Raw genomic sequence first — 24,373 nt, forward strand, 5'->3', positions numbered from 1 at the left:
TTTGGTTTCAAGATACTCTGATGAATGGAAAGTTCAAATTATTTGAAATAGTAATGACATTTTAAGTCTTTACTATCACTTTTGATCAATTAAATGCATCCTTCCTGAATAAAAGTATTAATTTCTCTCAAACTTCTGAATAGTATAATGAATTAAATCAATACAAGTAACAAAATAATGGCTCTAACGGTGCATGTGGACATTAAACTTAATAAATAATATGCTGAATAAAACAAAATGGGTAAACATTTTCAGGTCACAAGGTGCACATGGTATTTAAAAAAACCTCAGGTAGAGTTCAACAGAGCATAAAACACATGAGGGGTAAGTAAATGATGACAGAATTTTCATTTTTTCAGGTGAACTACTCCTTTAAGAAGAAATGAGTAAAGTGCCTAGAAAGAAATTTCATATAACAGTGACTCTGGGATGCTTTGACACAATTTGTGGCATCTAAATCACCTCCCACTCTTCCTCCAGCTCCTCTCCACTCAGAGAACCCGTGTTGCCATGGTTTTTGTTCGTATTGTTTTGCAGAGTTTTGGTAAGGCGCTGGTTGAGAGCACCATTAGGTGCAACTGCCCACAGTTCATCCATCGGGGTCACTGCAAAAAAAGGCTACTTGGTCAGTTTTTATCATTTACGTGCGCAGATGTTAATGTACCCTTGGTTTCAAAGACAAGGCTTAAGCCTTTTCCCAGACTAAAAAGCATTTTTGAGCAATTTTAGCTGAAATCAACTTGCAACTTGTCAGTGCCATTGTTTTGTCTCAAGATACACACCAGTAATGTTTTTTTTTCAAAAGCACATTTATAAAAAGCTTCTTAAATGTCCTAATTGAACTAAGGCCTAATCCTGGCTTAATCTAAGCCCTCTCTGTGAAACCAGGCCTTTATCATTAACCAATTTTGAACGCTCACCTGTGAGCCAGTTGACCAGTCCTGGGATCTTTTTCCAGTAGTCTCCAGCTGGGTTCTTCTCTGTAATGCCGTATCTACGAGCCACTTCACCGTTAGAAAGGCGAACCCAAGCGGTCCTCATGCTTAGAACCAGTTGACTTGCCAGCAGTCCTACAATTTGGAAAAAAACAAACTTGAACCAATGACTAACCAAACAAGTTCCTATGAAAGAGCGTTGAATTCTGAATCAGGCTGACAGTCTCAATACCAGAATAATAAAAACAGTGAATGAGATTATGTAATGAAGGCAAAAATCCCACCCTACAAAAACTTATTTATAAGTTTATAAGTTTTTATTAAAAAGACTAAATTGGATAAAAGGAATCCAATTAAAAATACTAAAAGGATTGTATCACCAAAAATGCTTCTTAATACAGGTGGAAACAGGCCTTCTCTCTCGCTGATTCAATTTCCAGGACATTGTATATAATTTGCGGGCATCAGGGAGTCACTATCAATATGTGGGAGACTCCCAGAACTTCCGGGAGAGGTGGGATGTCTTTGAAGGCATACCAGGAATGTGCTCCCAGGCAGTCCCAACAGGCATCTCCTCAGTGATGCCGGTGCGCACGTGCACATTGCCTCTGTTGTCCAGTGCCCACAGCATGCGGTCATTAGGACTAGTCTGAATTTTCACCAGATGAAGCCCAGCAGGCTGCTCAAAGAGAACATGAGAATACAAAAAAAAAAAAACTGCGTAAGGCCGGGGAAATAATGACAAGGTATATTCCAAAGGCTAAATAATCCCTCACAGGTCATGGAAGGAACTGATCATCAAAAACAAAATTATTACTGTAAGCAAGAAATTTAGTATGGAACCAGTATTCGACTGGTCAGTTGTAAATGTAATTGATTTAGAATTTTTTTTTTTTTTTTGAGCTTTTTGAGCTTTTTTTCCAACTTGAAACTACTTAATTATGATACTAGTTTTATACTAGTCACTAATTTTTAAAAGTTTGGAGTTGGTAAGATGTTTTAATGTTTTTGAAAGAAGTCTCTTATGCTCATTAAGGCTGCATTTATTTGATCAAAAATACCGTAAAAACTGTAATATTGTAAAACGTTATTGATTTTAATATATTTTAAAATGTAATTTATTCCTGTGATGGCAAAGCTGAATTTTCAGTGTCACATGATCCTTCAGAAATCATTCTAATATGCCGATTTGCTCCTAAAGAAACATTTCTTTTTACTATCAATGATGAAAACAGTTCTGCTGCTTGATATTTTTGTGAAAACCATTTCTTTCAGGAACCTCTGATGAACAGAGTGTTTAAAAGAACAGCAATTATTTGAATTTGAAATCTTTTTTAAAATTATAAATGCCTTTACTGTCACTTTTGATCAATTAAATGCATCTTTGCTGAATAAAAGTCTAAATTTCTTTAGAAAAAACCTTTTGAACGGTAGTGTATTCAAGTAATATACTATTTTATCTAGATGTAAGCTTGTGTATAAGTCTACATTACAGTGGGGATAGTTATCAAATAGTTATCTACCTGTTCAGGAGGTTCGATGCAGATCCAGGCAGGGAGCATCATGCTGGGGTTCAAAGGTTGAGTTCCAACCCGAAAATACACCATTCCATTAGCATCACATGCCCAAACATTCTGACTGCCACAAGACAAACTGAGAAACTTGACGTGCCCTATGAGGAAGCAACAGAGAGAGTAAAAAAGAGATTTTGCATGTCAACACAATAGTCGAATGAAATATGATTGGCACATGAGAGGTTCAGAGACTGAACATCCCATTAATCCTATATGATTAAAAAAAAAGCACACTTTTTATCAATGAACAAAATGACTGATAATTCGTGTGTGGCACAAACAACATGGGATGAGTTACACACCAAAAGTTCTGAAAATATGGGCAAATTATAACATGTTTTTTAATACAAGTTTTATGTGTCGATAAATTCCTGAAGTGCCTGACTGTACTGGAAATATTCAGCCATCACAATCCATCTGAAGGCTGACAAAATGGACTGTGACCTTGTGCAGCGTGCCCGAGTTAAGCTCTAAACCATACTTCACATCTAGCACAATTTCACTAATGTACATATCAAGGACATCCAGGGTCATTTTCCATACTAAAACGTTGTGTCCAGAAAACAATGCCCTTTAGAGAGCAACCTATATTCAGTAGGAATGTGGAGGGAGTCTAGAACTGTACAGAGGTCTTGTCTGTACACTGTGATATGATAGGGAAACCTTGACATGGCATTTACGTCACGGTACGTAATGAGGGCTTTGTGTTGAGGACTTAGATAGCAAATCTTAACATAACTTGCGATACACCGGCACACATTCTCTCTTTCTTTTACAGCTTATATCGTTCATCACACTTTCCATGACAGTATTCATTTCACTGTATGATTACATACAGTGCACAGCATAAATGAGTACACCCCCTCTGAACAAAGACAAAAGATGTATTTTCTTTATGATCACTAATACAATTCATGGAAAGATGGCAAAACTAAAATGTATTAAACATATACATAATAAAAACTGAGAAATATATGCAATTAATAGCCATAAAATAAGTAAATTAGCCAATTTTGTTTAAATTAAGGATTGCAGAAATAAGTACACCCTAGATTTAATTCAACAAATGTATAATATTCTAGCACTTAGTATTCCCCTTCATAATTTTGAATATACTGCTCTGATCCTTCTTGGCACGGAGTGTACAAGTTCATGAGAAATTGTCACATCTGTCCTGTTTAACTCCTGGATGATGAGCTCTTTAAATGCCCTGATCTTTAATGGGGAGTGTTGCTCAACTCATCTCTACAGAATCCCCCACAGGCACTCAAGAGTGTTATGATTGAGTGCAATACATGTCCACAGAAAGTTTTTTTTACCTTGTGAGAATGCACATCCTCATTGTCATGTTGAAAAAACGCCAAACATTGCAGGGAATGAGGAAAGAGTAACATTTTCTGTTTCAAGTTTGTGCATTAAATTACACAGTGGTGTGGGAATTCATGACAGCATTGATAAAGCACAACTCCCTCACACCTTCAGCACACATTCATCCTTATTTAAGAGCTTTACTACCACTGAACTTTACTGTGGGAACCAGGCACTTCTCACTGTACTCCTCCTCTAGCAACACCATAACATTTTGGATGCTGTTAGATCCAAAATGATTGATTTGGTCTCATGAGAAAAGAGTATTGATTCCCAGAATCTATATTTTGTAAATATGGGCTTTGGAAATGGCTAACTGACTGTGCTTTGGCTACAGTAGGTAGTTCCAGTGAGAACAACAACCATGCATGTCATTTCTGCAGGCTGCATCTTACTCTGTAAGATAAACAGTCACTCATTTCATAGCTTTTCTGGCTCTGAGACACTCGCTTGGTATTTCTTCTGCTCTTTGTTTAACAAACAACAAAAAAAAAAATCCCTCATCACTAAATGAAAGCTTAAAATGAAGGCCTGATTATTTCAGGGGCCTTGTCACAAGTCTATTGTTTTTGAATTTCTGTGTTACTTTTGCTATATTTTCACACTTAAAACAATGATTTGGTAATCCTCTTGTAGCACTGTCCTCTTTTGTGCTAAGAAATAAGTCTCCTGACAGTTCTCTCCCAAGTGGTTCCATTGTTGTCAGCATTAAGTCTGAGAATGATTCAGTGGGCTATATAACACTTGTAATTGTCAATAAATTACTTCTCTTTAAATGTTTTGGTTCAACATACTTACCTGTTGATCAAACATTGCCTTAAATTTACACCAGAACATTTTTATTTAGTTTTATTTAGTAACTTTTAGGAGGGTGTACTCATTTTTGCTACACAACATTTTATCACCTTGATAAGAAAATCTTATTTTCCTGAATAATTTTGACATACTTCTTTGGTAATTGATTAAGCAGACTTTCTGGAACATTATATCTCTAAAGAACCCTAACATGTATTCTAAGAAACTGAGTAATTGCTGACTTTCAGAAGTTTCAGAGGAGGTGTACTCATTTATGCTGTGCACTGTATCTATGGAATAACAGATATCAAAAATCATCAAAATGCACTATAAAATGTAAAATTTACACTATTGTTCAAAATTAGGCCTTATTCAGCAAGGACGCATTATATTGATCAAAAGTGACAGTAAAAACATTTGTAATGTTACAAAAAAGTCCATTTCAAATAAACGCTGTTCTGAAAAAACAAAATGAAGAAATAAAAAAAAAACCCAAACTTTTGAACAATAGTGTACTAATTATATATATATATATATATATATATATATATATATATATATATATATATATATATATATATATATATATATATATATATATATATATATATATATATATATATATATATATATATATATATATATATATATATATATATATATATATATATATATATATATATATACACAAACACAATACTTTTCAAAATTAAAATAAAATTGTTTAGACACTTTCTGGTAAAAGAAAAAAAGAAAAAGAAAAGAGGAATAGCTAAAACTAATTGTTAATTTTGTTATATATAAAATTAGATGAATACCTTTTTAACAGAGTATGGTTCAGTATTTTAATTGAAATGATAGAATGGCTGTTGATATTTTTAATTTTTCTTTCTTACAGTGTTTAATTATAGAATTGTGTTGTTGATGTGTGATGTGATTTCTAAGTAGTGAATGTATGTTACAGTGTCAAAGAAAAATTTCCTCTCTGTGAAAACAGACTGGACAATAAAGTTCAATCCAATCCAATCCAATCCAACTGTAGCTGTTTAAATATAACTGTCATCCAAATGCAAAACTGAAAACAAAAAAAACTTGAGATCTACTTTATCTCCTATTGATGTGGCATTTCACATTCTTTCACTGGGTTAGAGATAGTATGAACCACACTTATCTACCAAATCAATACAAAAAAACATTATGGGTGCCTGATGAGCACAATGAATAAAAACAATAGACTGCTTACATGTTGTCACACCCGTGGCCTTTGGCCGCAAGAGCTCTTTGCACACTGTGCTGATTCATTACCAACAGAACCAGATAAAGCAAAGCTGACGCTTCAGTTCACAGGACGGCCTTTTTCAAAACCATTAGTGTTTTTTCTGCTGTGGCATTTTAAGAGTTTTCCTGAAACGAGACAACTCATTGAGAACAAATACCACAGAACAAGGTTCATGAGACTAACCTAGAATCTAAAGAACCAGTATTTCATCAAGCAAAACAATGCATTAGACCAGCTGAACTCCAATAATAACCTTCATTGAGTTTTAATCCGTAGGCCTGAGTCTAAAAGCACAGAAAACATCATGTGCCCAGTCTGTACCCGATCTAAAAATGCTTGTACATCCAGGACTAGCCATAGACTCATCTTTCACATTGCCGCACACACGGAAACAACCAGAGACAGACAGGGCTACAGCTGCTCCGTCACATGGCTCTGCCTATTTGTGTCTCCATCCTATCATAGCACAAACACACACACAAAACACACACACTTTTGCTCAATAAACACACGCCTTACACTGATTGCACTGAAGTGCAAGCCGTGTAATTAAAATATGTCTGATGTAATCAGATTAGATCAGCCAGCATTGTCATTTCACAGTGAAACGCTGCATTGATTGCATTTGGGAGTCTGACATTGTGAACTTGTGTCTTGTTATCAAATTCACTGATTAAAATGTGTGTTTAATGCATTCCTAAAGTCTAATCACTGCAATATTCAATACTAAAGGATTGATCTGTTCCTCTCATGACCCTAGCTTACAGACTTTATTACAAAACGTGTTATGCAAGAACCACCTGCTTGAATTAAAAATATAGACACCACCCTTAGCAACAGCAACATGGCTTGGTATTTAACATGCTAGAGGCTCTTCAATTCCAAGAAATGGAAATTAAGCCGTGAAAGTGAAAGCTAAGTGTGTTTAGGAGTAAAGCTTCAGCAGGAGTGGGAGTGGGCTGGTTATACGTGAATTTGACAGAAGTAGGTCAGCAGCAGAGCACGTGGACAGCCAGAAGACAAGGTAATCTGAACTAGGAGAAGAGGGTCCTCAGCAAGGTATGCTCAACATGCGTCATTCCCTCACACCGGACCTGTGCAAACAGCGCTTGAGACCTTGAGGAGCAGCAACATTTGAGCAAATTATTTAAATCTAGTGTCAAACACGTCATCATAGGGACGACTAAGTGGTAACCAATGCATACGTGAGGGAATGCAAACAAGCGGAAAGAAACACTGTGGTATTTCTCTTAATGTACCAAGACTTTTGTGAGCATTCCGTTTAGTTGTTGGTAAAATTAGCTACAATTAGTTAAAATTAGTAAAAAAAAAACAAAAAAAAAACTGATCAGGTGAATCTGATTTATAGAGTACAACAGAGCTAAAGGCACACCTTAAGAAAAATGTGCTTTTCGCTACTTCCATAGTGTCTGCTTGCAGAAAAAAAGATGTTTTGACTGAACATTGATGGAGCAACAGATTTTGTGTGAAAATAAATCATAAAAGTGGCTTGTTTTGTTTAAAAATCTTACAAATGTATGAGATGGCAAGGTGGGGCAAAATGCAATTTAAATGTTTTTAAATAGTTAATACTTTAGCAAAATCACTTTAGCAAAGTTTGTATTATTTTCTGTTTATTTTGATAAATAAAATAATTTATTTTTGTATTTTTAAAATATGCTCATTTTAAAAATAGAGGAACAAAATTATTTGAAAAAGTAAAGATTCTGAAAGCATTGGCAGAGATATTATTCCTATAATAATTTAATATAGCTTTACAGTAGTAACAATAAATATGATATGATATTATATGATGTGATGTGATTAATATCCTATTTCTTTTATTAGATTGGTTTCATTTTTAATATGGTGATTATCTCTAGGGTGATTATCGCCAACTTAATATATGATGTTTACCATCTGAATCTAACCATGTCGTGTCAACAAATGGACAAGACAGCCATCTGTTTGTTATCATGTTAATCATTTTGCCTTTAGCCCCAACAGCAGGGGACCCTTTTAACCCAAATACCATACTTTACATATTCTTCCATTATTGTAAAACTGTTGCTAACAAAACTGAAAAACCTTAACAAGATCTTTGTCTCAAAATATAGTCAATAATTTTATCAAATCTCATTTGCTACATAAATCTACATTTAAAAAAAAAAAAAAACTTTAAATATTAGATCAAATTAGCGCAGAATTAACGTTGCTTTGTGCACAGTCAAACGAAATGAGGTTGTTAAGAAAAGTGCAGAGCTGAATTTTTGTGCCATCTAGTGGTTTGAAGGAGAATAAAGTAAAATATGCCTTTTACCCCCGCACGCCTTTAGCCCCATTGTAGCCTACCCTACCATATGTTCAAGTCAAATTTCACCCCCAAAAAAGGGATAATTTAGGAATATTAAGACTGTTACATTATTTTTGTGAAAATTAAACGTCACCTCTAGTGGTTAAACGGACTGTAGTTGATCCGTTATCCGTACAGAACCGGCCCCACGGTTCGGCACGCATGTGATTTGCAAATTAATTGCAAAGTTTAACCATCATAGAGTGAAAGTTTATAATTTGCACGTGTTTTCTCTAGCCAATATACACATGCAAGTGGTTTAAAACCATTCCAGCACAAGAAGAAGCAAAAGAGAACTCAATATGGTACTCACGCGCTGTTAACTATGTGCACAGTCTGCCTCGCACACAGAGAAGCATGTTTTAGATAGCGCGTGACCACCGAGTTACCCAACTGAATCATCTTTCGCATCTCCTTGCACTTTGTTACTAAAAATTTCTGTTTCGAATAAATGTTGTTGTTTTGAAGTTTCTATTCACCACAGAACACTGAAAAAAATGTATAATGGTTTCCACAAAAATAAAAACAATTTATGAAGGATCACGTGACACTGAAGTAATTCAGCTTTGCCATCACAGGAATACATTTTAAATTTTATGTTTTAATTTTAAAATATATTAAAACAGAAAACAGTTATTTTAATGTGTAGTACTACTTCACAACATTACTGTTTTTACTGCATTTTGTTCAAATAATCTCATCCTTATTTATATTTATTATATAAATTGTGAATATGGTCATATTTGTTGGACTGATGTAAATAGAAGTAAAAAAAAAAAAAAGTCCAGACACATTACTGTTATAAAAATATGGGAGTGCACAATCGTCATGAAAAACTTTTTTGCATTGTGACAATATCTATAAATATAAAAATATAATGTATTTACTTCATGCAATTTCTTTGAACTTGCTGTTCTCACATTACAAGAGTTTAAATTTAGTTTAAATGCACAGCTGACATGTGATCCACTGATAAAACTATTGTCTATGGAAAGAAAATTCTCTCACCAAGCTGGCTGAGGTCCAACAATGTCCAGTGAATTCCTGTAGAGCAACTGGCTGATAAAGTGCGGATGTGGACACGACCGTAGTGATCTAAACCCCAAAGAGCGTCACGACAGGCAGAGAGCTGCACCATCTCTACGTCTGGAGGAAACTGTATGGTTAAGGGCCGCATCTGGAGATCTTGGTCCCAGATACAGAACAGATCTTTCCTGCTCTGACCTAACCACAGGAAACTCCCTGTGGAGACACCAGCGAGATTAATAAACATGCTTGAATATACAGATTTTAATTGTGCAGTCCAAGTACAATAATATTTCATTGCTTCCTGCCAGACACAGATACTACAGGGGTGTGAATGTGAAGACAGGATTTCTACATACCCTCTTTGGCTGGAACAGCAGAGGAGAACACAAAGGCCCATTTCGTGGCAGAGGCAGTTCCTCTGGGTACAATACCCTTCCAAAATGTTCCTGCGTTAAGGTGAACATCACCATAAAATAAATCTGACATTTTCAAACAAGTACCAATCAAAAGTTCCTCAGTCAATAGGAGAGTGTATTTCACTTCTAAGAATATGCTCATTGTGTCATACCGATGAGGCTGCCCTTGGCAACGTGGAAGTCATTGCGTCCAGAAGCAATCCAGACGCCACTGGTGCCGACACTGATGAGGCTAGGCTGGCACTGGGAGTGCTGGGAGAGGAAGGCCACGCGCAGACGTTCAGCCACCCGCTCTACTGGAGCTCTGGTTGCTGTGGCGACAGTTTGTGTGGCCTGGATCAAAGTCTGTAAAAGACTGCCCTGATCAAACACCACATAGTCTGTGATGCTCACCTAAATGAAAAGATGATAAGGGGAAAAAGAAGATCACATTTGTAGTGTTTAAGGCATTATTTTGATACATTTCTTGCAGGACGAAACATCTTAAGGCTTAAAAAAAATAAATTGAAGCTCTTGGAATAATTAGCATTTTTACACAAAATGTGTGATTCATCTGCAGAAAGGGCGTTAAACACAGCATATAGACAGAAAATTCCGACCAGCTCTAGAAGAGGATATATTGTGCATATATGTACCTGCCACCAGTGGTCATCTTCACCCTGGGGTTTTTTAGCCGTGACCCCCGTTCTGAACCATAAGCTGCCACTGGTGTCCAATGCCCAGACTGTGTTATTCTCTCCCAGAGCAATACAGATGGGTTCCAGACCTTGGCTCTCACTATGGACACGCATATACAATATCTCAATGTTTAAATTTATTTCTACAGCAAAAAAAAAAATGGATAAAGGTCAGATCTTGCTTGCAGTGTTTTATGAAAGAGTTTCGACCCACCCCCAAAAAATGGGTTGCAGGTCAATTCTGAAAGGGAAAAATGCTACTGTACATGCAAAGAGTAAAATGCAACTAAGCATGTAAATGTGCATAGTTATGATAAAAAAATAAATAGGCTTATGAATGTTTAAATGCAAGGCAAATTTATTTATATAGCACATTTCATTTTGGTAATTGAAAGTGCTTTACATAAACAGGATTAAAAAAAAAAAAAAAAAATGTCAGTCGGACATACAGTAGCACAGTGCTCATTCAGTAAATGCACAGCTAAACAGATGTGTTTGAGTCTGGATTTGAATGTGGCTACCATCATCTGATGTCTTCTGGTAGCTGGTTCCAGCTATGGAACTAAAAACTTGACTGGAAGCAAAACATCTAATTCTTGCGATATTTTTGCGATGATAGTATACTTATTTAGTTATTGTTTTGACATGACTACTGAAACTAAGGTCTGACTCCAAAATCACACCAAGTTTCCTGACATTTCTTTTTTTCTCCACCCTTTGAGTCAAGGCATTGACTCATGCATTCACCTTGAGAATTTCATCTTTGTTTCCAAATACAGTGACTTCAGTTTTGACTTTGATTAACTGAAGAAAGTTTTGGCACATCCAAAAGGAAGGGATGGTCAAAATGTCCTCCTCTTTAAAAACCATGAACAAAACTAAAGAAATATAACCCAATTAAATTATTTAAAATGAGTCAGCTATACATTAAAACAAGCCTTTAAAAAATCCTTTGAAATAATATTATTAAATTTCGATTCAATTATGAAATATATATATATATATATATATATAAAAAACTAAATTGCAATGTTATTAAGGACATTTTTGTTTACTTATTCAATACACTGTCCACTTAATTTTTTAATGTAAGAGTGATTTTGGCCATTTGTAACTTGAATGTGCGAGACTTCCAGTGTCATCCACTTTCAGTAATTTCAGCTGTACAAAAACAAGTCAAGTGAACTACATTGTCACTCTGCTATATGTGTGGAGATATACAAAGGAAAACGAAATGTTGTGCCTCACAGGACCACAGGTGTATAACATACATATCTGCCTAACCTATTGAAAAAAGTAATCTAACTATACATATATTTTACATGAATACTTTACATATACTTTAAAAATATACTTTCAATATTGTAATCATAAACATTTGTAGCTCAAATAGATTAACCTTTTACTGCACTTTGTTCTAGTTATTTATGGCTTGTTCACAGAAAAAGCTTACTGCCGCATTGCAAAATAAGGTGGATACAACTTTGATACTGCATTAGGAGACAACTTGGTGCTGAAGTAAAACCAGTTGAGAACCAATGCTTCATCTGTTCACTACAGTGAATTTGCTATCTTCTAAGAGAAAACCACGCTGACAAACATACCTGATGGTGTCATACTTCCAGTGTTCTCCCTCCGCACAGTAGCTGCTGAGACCCTCTCTGTAAAACACGCCCCTCTGCTCGCTCAGTGCCCACACCACACTGCCCCGTGCTGCCATCTGCGCCATGGGGCATGGACAGTCCACCTTCACTGACCGAGCACATGGCCTGTCCACACTCAGCCCTGAAACAGACACAGCAACAGTAGAATTCTAGCTGTTTTATGCATGGTTCAACTTTCCAATGAAACCAGAAACTGCTACTAGTGTGTTTATAGTAGTATGTTCACAGCACTGTAGCTACTGGACTGGTAAGGGTCATAAAGGAATGATAAGGTTTTAACAGGGTTTTTTAGGTAACTGGTATGAGTCTAGTTGATTATGCTCTTCTTTATTACATAATCCTAAAGCAGAGCCCAGCCCAAAGTTACATTCCTTTAGAACAAAACATCTAACAGGAAACACCAAGAATAACAATGCAAAAATACCATATGTGTGATTTGTCTGTTGTTTTTGTCATTGGAATAGCTCAATCAAAAATTAAAGTGCTGGTGATATCACAACCATACATTTCCTTTCTTTTGTAAAACACACAGAAATTGTGTTTGCCCTTTTCCATTTAATTAAACTCTTGTATAGATCAGATTTTTGCCAGTTAATTCAATCTTTTTCACAGTCAAATGGAGCACTTTTATGATGGATTTGTTTATCCTTTTTTAGTCTTTTTATAACTGCATAATAAAAAATAGCTAGTGTATTTCATTTTTTGCATTCCATGGAAGAATTAAAGTCACATGAGTTTGGAACAACATGAAGTTGAGTAAATAATGACAGAAGTTTTATTTCTGGGTGAAATGTCCCAAACACACAAAATATTTTTCAAGAACATACAGCACTCTCTAGTGGTCAAACAGTGAAATAACAGGTAGATTTCTGTCTTTGGTTCTCTGTGGTCTGTGGTGATGTGTGTAATTTCTTTGAAGTTAAAATACTTTCTTCTATCCCAGCTGAATATACAGAGACTATAAGCCCCTGCTTACACTTTGTATTAAGATGCGTTTTGGTTGATCGGATCACAAGACGATTAGGGAGACACATACCCATTTACACCTGTTTAAATTCCGTCTGACTAGCGTGCTTTTCATAATGTTTACGCATTAGGTCAGTAGGCAGTCTTTTGTGGCTGTTCGAACACTACGAAACCAACCCATTCGAATGCTTTTCTGACTACCTCTGGAAGTGGTTGAAAGTAGACAAGCGTCATCTACTTGTGATCCGGCCGACCAAAAAGCATCTTAATACCAGGTGTAAACAGGGCCTAAGACAATTGCTGGTTAATTTCCCCAGGAAGTGTACACACTGGCTCTGTGGAGCTATCAAAACATTGCTCTGTTTAATTGAGCATCCCACCTGGTTTAATTAATGAGTTTGAAATGGGACTATCTGTTTATCTAACCAGTGGAGGTGTTCGGGTAACCTGTTTGAAAGTAATCATTTTTGCAATTCTGTTTGGCAGCAGCAACGGTGAGCAATTTTTATATAAGTAGTATTAATTAAAAGGTCGATTCAGATTACTCAATTACAAGCTTTTCAGAGTTATTATGCAGAATATGTTATTGTAATGTGAGGTTATTGTGAGTGTCTATTATTCTCTCACACCTGTCTGTAGGTACAGGTCTCCATTAGTGCGAATGATCCAGGCTGTGTCATCACCAAGTGCCACAAATGCTGTGTCATCCAGGGCTTTGTACCAGTGTCTCTTTCCCTTGATGGTGACTTTCCCGCAAGCATAAGCAGTCATGGTCTTCTGCTCCACCTTCCACAGCAATGAGCCTAAGAAAACACATCAGCCAGATAAAACTAAATAAGAAGTACTAGCTTTTGAAAATAGGCTGAACTAGAATTACAGATAAAAAGGATTTTATTTTAACATGTTTGCTACCAACAAATCTTACAGTTTTAAACTCTTTACACAGTGAGCAGCAATCTATATGGGCTAAACTGTGGATTACTTATTGCTTTGGCATTCAGTGACTATGTCTTTAAAATTACATGTCATGAATGGTTTTCTCATAATAGCCACCAAAACTCTGTGTACCTACAGGCCAACTTGCACATGCTTACAAACTCTTTTCAAAATTGTTATACTTAAATTCAAAACCTAACATAATAAAAAACTGAATAAGACAGCAATTGGCTACATTTCTACAGTAATACCACACTGAAATATATTCTAAATCTAAAAAAAATACTAAATCAAAACAATTAGATGTAGCTGAATTTCATTAAAGGAAACAGCTTAGGAATAATTTTTGTACTGTAAAAATAGACCAAGTAACAAAATATAACATGTAACATGCAGTAACAGGCAATTGTAAAGAGTAGAGAACTGTCATTCTTGTTTTTTTTTAAAGAAATTTTACAAATGAAAACACTGTATAATGCTAACTGTTGTTAGTAGTGTTTAACACATCGCTTTATGGTTGACCACTTGCACTTGTAGGGCGACAACCTGCTAGTGTAATATGCTTATTTGTTGCCTTTCTGAAACCTTTCTGTTTTTAACAATATTGAAAACTATTTTGCTGCTTAATAGTTTTGTGGAAAAAGTGCTAAATTTTTTTCACAATTCTTTGATGAATAGAAAGTTCAAAAGAACAGAATATTTTAACATTATACATTAAGGTCACTTTAGATCAATGAATGCATCCTTGCTGTATAAATTCCTTTAAAAAAAAATCTTACTGACCCTAAATCTTTGAATGGTAGTGTGCATTTATGATTAAGAGCAATGCTGGATTAAAACATTTTTTTTCCAGGACTAGGCTTAGTGCAGAACACCATCAACTAATATTTGCTTAAACAGGTGTATGCTTATTTAAAGGGATAGTTCACCCAAAAATGAAAATTCTGTCATCATTTACTCACCCTCAAGTAGTTCCAAACCTGTATGAGTTTCTTTCTTCTGCTGAACACAAAAGAAGATCATTTGAAGAATATGGGTAAATAAACAGTTGATGGGCCCCATTGACTTCTATAGTATGGAAAAAAAGAAAAAAAAAAACTATGGAAGTCAATGGGGCCCATTAATTGACATTCTTCAAAATATCTTCTTTTGCGTTCAGCAGAAGAAATAAATTCATACAGGTTTGAAACAACTTGAGTAAATGATGACAGAATTTTAATTTTTGGGTGAACTATCCCTTTAATAACAAACCGAATCTATGTCCCTTACCTGATGGGGACAGAGCCACCTGATGGACATTTTCTTCAAACTTCTGCCAGCTCAAGCCACCGTCAGGAAGACCACTACAGAAAAGGCCTCCTTTGAAATTCAGACACCAGATAAACCTGTCCGTCACTACTAGACTGAGGATGCCATAGCCAGGCCCACTGTAGCCCATCCAACTTTCAGCCAACTTCAAAAGAGAAACATATACAGAAAGAGATTAAAACAGAAAACATGACATTAGTTTAATTTAATATGGTGATTCTCACAAAAATAAATAAATAAATAACATTACTATTCAAAAGTTTGGGATCAAAAAGATTTTTTTTAAATACTTTTATGAAATTAATACTTTTATTTAGCAAGGATATATTCAACTGATCAAAAGTGACAGCAGACATTTAATGTTACAAAAGATTTCCATTTCAAATGAATGCTGTTGTTTTGAACCTTGTACTCATCAGCAAAAATCCTGAAAAAAATGATCACAGTTTCCACAAAAACATTTAAGTAGCACAATTTTTTTCAACATAGATAATAATAATAATAAATGTTTTATTGAGCACCAAATCAATGTATTAGATTTATAAAGGATCATGTGACACTGAAGACTGGAGTAATGGCTGCTGAAAATTCAGCTTTGCCATCACAGGAATATATTAAATTTTAAAATATATAATAAAACAAAACTTTAATTTAAATTGTACTTTAAACTAAAAGTATTACTGTTATTACTTTGCTTTTGATCACATAAATGCAGTCTTGGTGAGCATAAAAGACTTCTTTCAAAAACATCTTACCAACCCCAAACTTTTGAACGGTAGTGTTTATTACGCAGTTATATAAATTAAATAAGTAACTGTCTTCTGATATGAAACAGATCTATTAGTTGGTTAGCTCTATAACCTGGTCAGCTTTGAGAAGCTGCATCTCTTCATCCTCTTTCTGCTTAGCAGATGAGCTCTGCAGACTCAGAGCGTTTAATCCATCCCCCAGACTAGCGCTGATTGGCACGCCGTGTGCATAGATGTCCTCCTCGTCACTAGATGGCGTTGGCTCAGGTTCTGGGGAGTAACCCAGTGGTCTAATGGGATCATAAGATAAGTCCAAATTAAAGTCCCCATGTAAACTATTTTTAAACTGTTGTTCTGAATCCTCCAAGGCATCTTTGCCCTGCTTCACATATTCCTTCATGATGTCCTGCTCATCAGATGCCTGCATGTACGAGAAGGTACATTCCAGCAGCATGTCCACATCAGGAGTAGCTGCAGTTTGGTTGTTTTCTGCAAACACATTTTCACTGCACACCTGACACTCCATGTCTTTTAGTGACAGTGATGTAGGGCAAGGCGGCAAAGTCTCTGCTGTTCGGCTAACTGGATCCTGACAAGTCTCTTGACTTTGTAACGGTTCTGATGGGCTCTGAATGGGGAAGGCATTGATGCTGTGGGATTCTCCACATACGGAACCGTCCTGGTCGGGTGAGCCGGTGCTGTGCAGGTCGAGGCTGCTGAACAGGATGCTGGTGTGGTCAGAAGGAGGTTCGCTCATGGGTGTGTTTAGAACGTCACTGCCTGCACCGTCCTGGCTGAAAATGCTCTCAGACCAGCTGTTGCGCTCGTTGACACGATTCCCACTATCTACAGTTATACAAGAATATATGGAGTAGATATAAACAAATTCATACATCAAATCACACCACATCATGTGATACTAATCCTCTTACCTTGCCGTCTCCTTTTGCCTTTCTTCTTCAGCTTGATGGCCTTGACCACCAGCTCCTGTTGGAAGTCTTCTTGAGTGATGGCGCTGTATCTGCTGGAGGAGAGCTCTGAGGTGGAAGCCTCTGTGGCGGTGAACATGCCCTGCGCGCTCTCCCATGAGGTGATGGAGCTGCTGCGGCTGCGGGACTCCACTGTACCCACACTGGCCCGCTGCTGCTCCAAGTCCTCTGCCACCTCCAGAGCCTCGACTGCATGACTGAATAACTCAAGATGCTGCTCCTCCTGCACCTCCTCTGACTCCTCAACTCCATCATGTACCTCCTCTGAGCTGGGACTAGCTTGAGTCTGTGGCTCTGTAATGATGGGCATGGTCCTTATTGGCTGAGCGGTTTCCACGGCACCATTAGGAGGCAGCAAAATGGTGGGTGTGGAAAGAGGAGATGTAAAACGGTAGGAGTGGTCTAATACTGAGGGGAGAAAAAAAAACAAAGATATGTAAAAGAGTGGCCCCCAAAGCATTATGGACAATGCTTATGAATTAAATATTTTATTTAAAAAAAAAAAAAAACAGTTTAACACATTCTGTTTGTCAAACGTATTGTAACATTTTCATAAGCCGCATTTCCACCGCAGGAACTTTCCCCACGAAATAGGGACTACTCGGTGTGTTTCGACCACAGGGACCAGGGTCTAAATTAAGTTCTGAGTAAAAAATACCCCCTCAGAAATTCCCTGCTCACGAGGTAGTACTATTCAGGGGTGGGACTTGGGCACTGAACATGTTGATTGGTTGAGTTCACGCAGCTTTTTGATTGGTTGACTCCACGCAGCATTTTATTTCAACCACCTTTTTTAAAAGTCTGTTGCAGTGCATGCAGTAAGAGTTGTTTGCTATTCGAATCAACAACGGAGTTTAAAAACTACGGCTGATGGACCGACTACGAGGTTCAGGCTTTATTAAGCTTATATGCTGAGGATGAAATCCAGCAGGAACTGGAAAGCTGTGCACAGTCCTACATCACCGGATTAATCTTCACGGTACTTTAGACCATGATGGAAACATGGGACATTACTGGGACAAATGGTTCCGGGTAATTTCAGTGGAAACGTGGCTATAGGACACCTGTGGAAAACTTGTCACTAAAAGAATATATTTTGAAGAATGTGGGTTACCAACATTCTTCAAAATATCTTCTTTTGACTTCAGCAGAAGAAAGAAATTCATACAGGTTAGGAACAACTTGAGAGTGAGTAAATGATTTTTTGGGTGAACTATCCCTTTAAGGAAACTCACACTAAAAACACCTGACATACTTAATACATAGAGAGAGAAATGGCATATTTTTCTATGGCAAATAGAAAACAGTTATTTTAAATTGTAATACTATTTCACAATAGTACTGTTTTTACTGTAATGATCAAATAAATGCAGTCTCGGTAAACATTAGAGAGTTTCAAAAACATTAAAAATTACTGACCCCCAAATATTGAATGGTGGCGTATCTGCCAAGGTTACACTTTATTTTAAGGTGTCAGTATTACAGTGTAATTATACATTTAAGTACTGAGTAATAATAATTAACTGCATGTACTTCTACTTACTATAGATTTAGGGTTTGGTTTAGGGTTAATTACATGTAATTATGCATAATTTCTTGTTATTACTACAGTAACTAACTACATGTAAGATGTGTAACAATGACACTGTAAAATAAAGTGTTACCGAACTTAAATATCATCTTTTTGTTACACACAACAACCACAACTCATGAAGCTACTGTTCATACCAGTTGATTCTTTGAAGGATAAAAAAACAATTCAATTATCAGAGTTCCAAGGGCAAAAGAGGCTTTTTCCTATCCCTTAATATCCGAGTACTGCTGATGGAGCAAAGTGCATGACTAAAACTGCCATTATGGCATCAGTACTGCAACTCACAGTTAGAAACCAATCCCTCAGGGCAATTTGAGATCCGCAAAATGTCCCGATCTCCTTTCAGAATGAAGATTTCATTCTCAGTGCATGACACAGACACTATATCTCCACTGCTTTCCAATCCTCCAATGATGACCTTAATTAACAAATGAAATAAAGTGAAAAACAACAGTACAAATTATGTTTGCATTAGCAACATTTCAATTATGGATATAATTTAATCTAAAGTGTGCATTTATACCTGATTGGTACAGTCAACAACATAAACACTATATTCGTTCCAGCTGAGGACCCAGCCCTCCTTCAGGAAGCAGCTGACCATTCCCAACTGTCTTTCTGAAGGTCTGTAGCCACCGTTAGAGCCTGAACGTGGGAACAGCTCAAACTGAGGTACATCCTGATTAAAAAGGGGCTTTAGGACATGGGTCTCCCCAACACGTCCTCGCACATCCGTCCTCCAGAGACGCAACCCTGGCCTGGCTGCATAAACCACCAGATCGCTCTGCTTGCAAAGAGCTGGCTGGAAGCAAGCACCAAACTTGCCATTGCTGTAAAAAAAAAAAAAGCCAGATATTAAGAATTGAGCATAAACTCAGAGTGGTGGTGCAACCCTGATAATGATAGAGCACTTTCAGGTAAAGATGGATTAAAGATGTCGTACCTTTTACGTGGTTTGGTGCCCAGCTGCTGATGCGACTGCTCTTGCGTGTAGAAGAGCATCGAGCGCTGATAGGATGAAACCAGAAGTACTTTCTGACTATATTCCAACTGAACTATTGCTGAAGGCTCTTCGAAGAGGACCACTGGATTACACACTCCCTAAAAGAACAATGCGCACACACACAAATCCAGCTATTAGACAGTAAAACAAATAGATTTCAGACTGACAAAACGGCAGATTTCTTTAAAACTAACTGTGAATATCTAAAATTGACTCAATTGACTACTTATTAAAAGCTTACTTGGTCCAAGTCCACAGCAGAGTAGACCACCTTCCCTTTATCATCACCAGAGAAGAGCTTCATGCCATTAGCACTCCAGGCTAATGCAGTAATTGTGCTTTTGTGCAAGCCCACCACATCAAACCTTCTCAGCTGCAACAAGATTACAAAAAATGTGACACCATGGCACATTTACTAAGATTCATTCAACAAAAATCATCATAATCATCAGTGTTTATGCTTTTTACTTGTGGGGACAAAAAAACAGCTACTTTAAACAGACTTAAAATAATATTATTATGTAAAAGTATATGTATGTATATTATAAATATTACATATAACATGAATATTATATGTAAATATAAAATATAAATATAAATATTACATATAATATGAAAAGTAAAATGCTATATTAAATAGTCAATCCTTGTTATTCCAATCAAGTATAAATTATCGTGAAAAGAACAACAACAACAACAACAACCAAAAAAATATATATTATACAGTGCCCTCCACAAATATTGGCACCCTTATATTGGCACCCTTAGTAAATATGGGGTGGCTGTGAAAATAAATCTGCATTGTTTATCCTTTTGATCTTTCATTCAAAAAATTCACAAAATTCTAACTTATCATTGAAGTAAAACAATTGAAAGTGGGGGTTCACGTTGGTTCACAATTATTGGAACCCAATTACTGCAACGTCCCTTTCCCAAGATAACAACTCTGAGTCTTCTTCTATAATGCCTGATGAGTTTGGAGAACACCTGACAATAGATCAGAGACCATACCTCCATACAGAATCTCTCCAGATCCTTCAGATTCCCAGCTCCATGTTGGTGCTTCTTCTCTTCAGTTCACTCCACTCAGTTTCTTTAGGGTTCAGGTCAGGGGACTGGGACGGCAATGGCAGAAACTTCGTTTTGTGCTCAGTGACACACTGTTGTGCTGATTTTGATGTTTGTTTTGGATCATTGTCCTGATGGAAGATCCAACCACGGCCCATTGTTGGATTTCTAGCAGAAGCGGTCAGGTTTTGATTTTTTATTTGTTGGTATTTGATAGAATACATGACGCCATGTATCTGAACAAGATGTCTAGGACCTCCAGCAGAAAAATAGGTCCACAACATTAAAGATCCAGCAGTATATTTAACCGTGGGAATGGGGTACTTTTTATCCATGTGTGCACCAAACCCATCTGGTGAGTTTGCTGCCAAAAAGCTCTTCTTTTAGTTTCATCTGACCATAGAAGCCGGTCCCGTTTGAAGTTCCAGTCGTGTCTGACAACTGGAGATGCTGGAAATTGTTTCTGGATGAGCGAGGAGGATTTTTTTCAGGTGCTGTTTAATAACATTTTTTAGGCTTTCTGAGACTCAAGACTCAACTAATCTCTGCAATTCTCCAGCTGTGATCCTTGGAGAGTCTTTGTCCACTCAAACTTTCCTCCTCACCGTGCATTAGAATGATTTAGATACACGCCCTCTTCCAGGCAGATTTGTAACATCTTTAGTTGATTAGAACTTCTTAATTATTGCCCTAATGGTGAAAATGGGGATTTTCAATGCTTTAGCTATTTTCTTACAGCCACTTTCTATTTTGTGAAGCTCAACAATCTTTTGCTGCACATCAGAACTATATTCTTTGGTTTTACTCATTGTGATGAATGATTAACGGAATTTGGCCTTTGTGTTTCCTTATGTTTATACTCCTGTGGAACAGGAAGTCATGGCTGGACAATTTTATGCTCATGATCACCCTGGTGTGCCAAAAAATGTAAATATGAATGGGAATATACTTCAGAGATATTTTATAAGAATTTCTAGGGGTGCCAATAATTGTGGCCAACATGTATTGGAGAAAAACACTTATTTCATAATGTGAGTTTCCCCCCACTTTCAATTGTATTACTTCAATGAAAGGTTAGAATTTTGTGAATTTTTTGAATGAAAGATCAAAAGGATAAAAGATGCAGATTTATTTTCACAGCCACCTTTGCTCATATTTACTAAGGGTGCCAACATTTGTGGAGGGCACTGTACATAATTGCTAATTTAATTAAATCCTTGCTACCTGAAAGCTGTAATCAGAGATTAAACTGTACCTGTTTATTTCTGCCAGGCAATGGTGACACAAGCTGAAAGAAAGCAACCCGGCCTGATGCCGTTCCAACAGCCACAAGATCATCGAAACAACTTAGCAACTTCACAGCAGTAATGGCCTCACATTTGCCCTATTAAAACATAAGATACAGAAAACAGTTCCTAACCAGACCAGACCAACTGTGAGTGCTGCAGAAGAGAGAGGAAGCACTAAGTGGACCTACCTCTAAATTGTATTTGTTCATCTGGCTCACTCTCCTGCAGTAAAGGTACAGCATGCCAATGCTGCTGCCAATGGCTATATAATCATTGTTGCTGTCCAGCGCAGTCAGGTAGACCAGTACCGAACGGAAACCTTTCTGGACTTTAGCAGGGATGGCATTAAGAAGGTAGTAGAGTGGGCAGAACTCCCTCAAGGGCAGCGGTGCTGGATGGGTGGCCATGATCACCCTGTGGATCTGTGCTCCCACTGCAGCTGAAATCTGTGCAAAAAAGGCCAGACATTTCCAAGAACAAGATTATAAAAAGTGTATGCCTTGCTGATGATAATAAAGAAGTTACTGTGCAGCTTTATACATTTATTGTTTATTTCAATCACGTGGACAATCAGAAACACGGCTAGTCATTCATCTAACACAACACGTGACTGGTGCAGTAAGTATTATACGCATCCAAACATCTGTATAGTGAACTAAATAGTGGGCACACCCACAAGCCAATATTAACCACTTTAACCACGCCTCAAATACACAACACAAGAGAGCATCTTTCCCTATTTTACAACATTATTGAGGCTTCATCGAGTTAAACACGGTCATACAGAACCGTAAGCGTCCAGCTGTTTTATCTGTGGCCTATGCACTAGTTTGAATAAATACCAAAGACTAATAACACACAAAAAAACAGTCGTTTACAATTAGGTGTACAACGTGAGAAGGTTTTCTAGTTAGCGTGCTCTATTCAGTAACGTTAAACTACGTGAGCTTTTCAGTTTCTACAAAACTTACCACCGGAAAAAGCTCACATTAATCCTGAACCGTAAACGTTTTTATAGTTTGGATGAGGGCGATCTGTTGACATTTCTGCTGCTTTCACAGATAGCTCTTGTTGACAGCTCGCGTATCTTCTTCGTTATGTTTTGGGTTGAAACAGAATTGTGACGCCAGCGACACCTACAGCAGCGGAAGTGAAACTCACATCGCTTAAATTCCTCTACTCTCGTGATAAGTTTTTATTTAGGCTACAATTAAATGAAGATTTCGAAAATTGCTCCAAGTGTTGTGGCTTTTAAGAAATGCTTTTAAAAATGAAAATTTTATTTAATCCTTAAAGTAGCTGAATGTCTTAAAGCGCTCTAAATTACTTGGCTACAATTCCAAAATGATTCAGTTTAATTTAGGCCTATGTTATAATTTGTTTTAGACTTATTTTTTTTTTAAGTCTTTTTGGATATTTTTAATAGGTTTATTGTGCTTGTGTTTAACAAATGTCTGTTGTTTGCCTAATGGAAGAAGTTTAATAAAAGTTTAAAACAAATTCTCTTCTCTCTTGGAATTATTTACATTAAATCAATAAATGCTGTCCAAATTGAAATATTCTTATGATTTATTAACCAAAAATATTCTAACTTAAAATGGTTTGAAACCAACATACAATTCTCATTTCTATAAAATGAGATGGAAATTATGCACAGCTAATGAAATAGGACTAATGATATCGTCAGTATATGGAATGACAACGCTTGTCAATGAACCACCATTACAAGGGGCATCAGCAGAGCAGAACGGACAGTCTATATTTCATTAGCTCTGATGATATGCACTCAGATTTAATAGGCCATAGAAAAAGACATACCAGATAGTGTTGGATCTAAAATGGAACAAAATTACAGACTATGTAGCATATAGCCTAACATAGTCAGCCTCTGAAGAGTTTCTTCAAACTCTTCACCAAAATGTCTGATGGATGGACCTGTCAGCATTATAATAATACACAGAACACAGAATGTTGGCACAGACAGGACAGGATCAATGATTTTTCCAATCAGTGTTTAGTCACAGCATGATTATCTGCCATCATAATGTTGTTACATGCATGCTAGGCTTAATAAAAATGAATGTTTATCAATATATTATTGAATTCATGGATCTTTACCAAAATAAAATGCCACACTGGATAATGTCATGCATTCACATTCACATCCATCCATCACTCCAACTAGTATACGGTGCTCAGCGTAAATGAGTACACCCCTTTGAAAAGTAACATTTTAAACAATATCTCAAACACAAAAACAATTTCCAAAATGTTGACAAAGTTTAATATAGCATCTGTTTAACTTATAACATGAAAGTAAGGTTAACAATATAACTTAGATTACACATTTTTTCAGTTTTACTCAAAATAGGTGATGCAAA

The 24,373-nt window shown here is 36.6% G+C and overlaps 1 protein-coding gene across 1 annotated transcript; it reads right to left on the reverse strand.

The window, feature by feature from the left end:
- Window positions 1-302: 302 nt before the first annotated feature.
- Window positions 303-23,136, reverse strand: tecpr2 (tectonin beta-propeller repeat containing 2). Its single transcript, XM_048191487.1, has 20 exons — window positions 22,964-23,136; window positions 22,181-22,438; window positions 21,959-22,087; window positions 19,877-20,008; window positions 19,576-19,733; window positions 19,156-19,462; window positions 18,918-19,050; window positions 16,982-17,446; window positions 16,162-16,895; window positions 15,262-15,445; window positions 13,686-13,859; window positions 12,031-12,211; window positions 10,385-10,526; window positions 9,902-10,142; window positions 9,690-9,779; window positions 9,313-9,546; window positions 2,459-2,607; window positions 1,473-1,614; window positions 921-1,070; window positions 303-605 (listed from the first exon to the last, which is right to left on the reverse strand). Exons 2-20 carry the CDS (start codon window positions 22,397-22,399, stop codon window positions 454-456), a joined length of 4,116 nt encoding a protein of 1,371 aa, XP_048047444.1. The 5' UTR covers window positions 22,400-22,438; window positions 22,964-23,136; the 3' UTR covers window positions 303-453.
- Window positions 23,137-24,373: the final 1,237 nt, after the last annotated feature.

The sequence above is a fragment of the Megalobrama amblycephala genome, linkage group LG5 (assembly GCF_018812025.1).
Source record: "Megalobrama amblycephala isolate DHTTF-2021 linkage group LG5, ASM1881202v1, whole genome shotgun sequence".
NCBI classification, from domain to species: Eukaryota; Metazoa; Chordata; class Actinopteri; order Cypriniformes; family Xenocyprididae; genus Megalobrama; species Megalobrama amblycephala.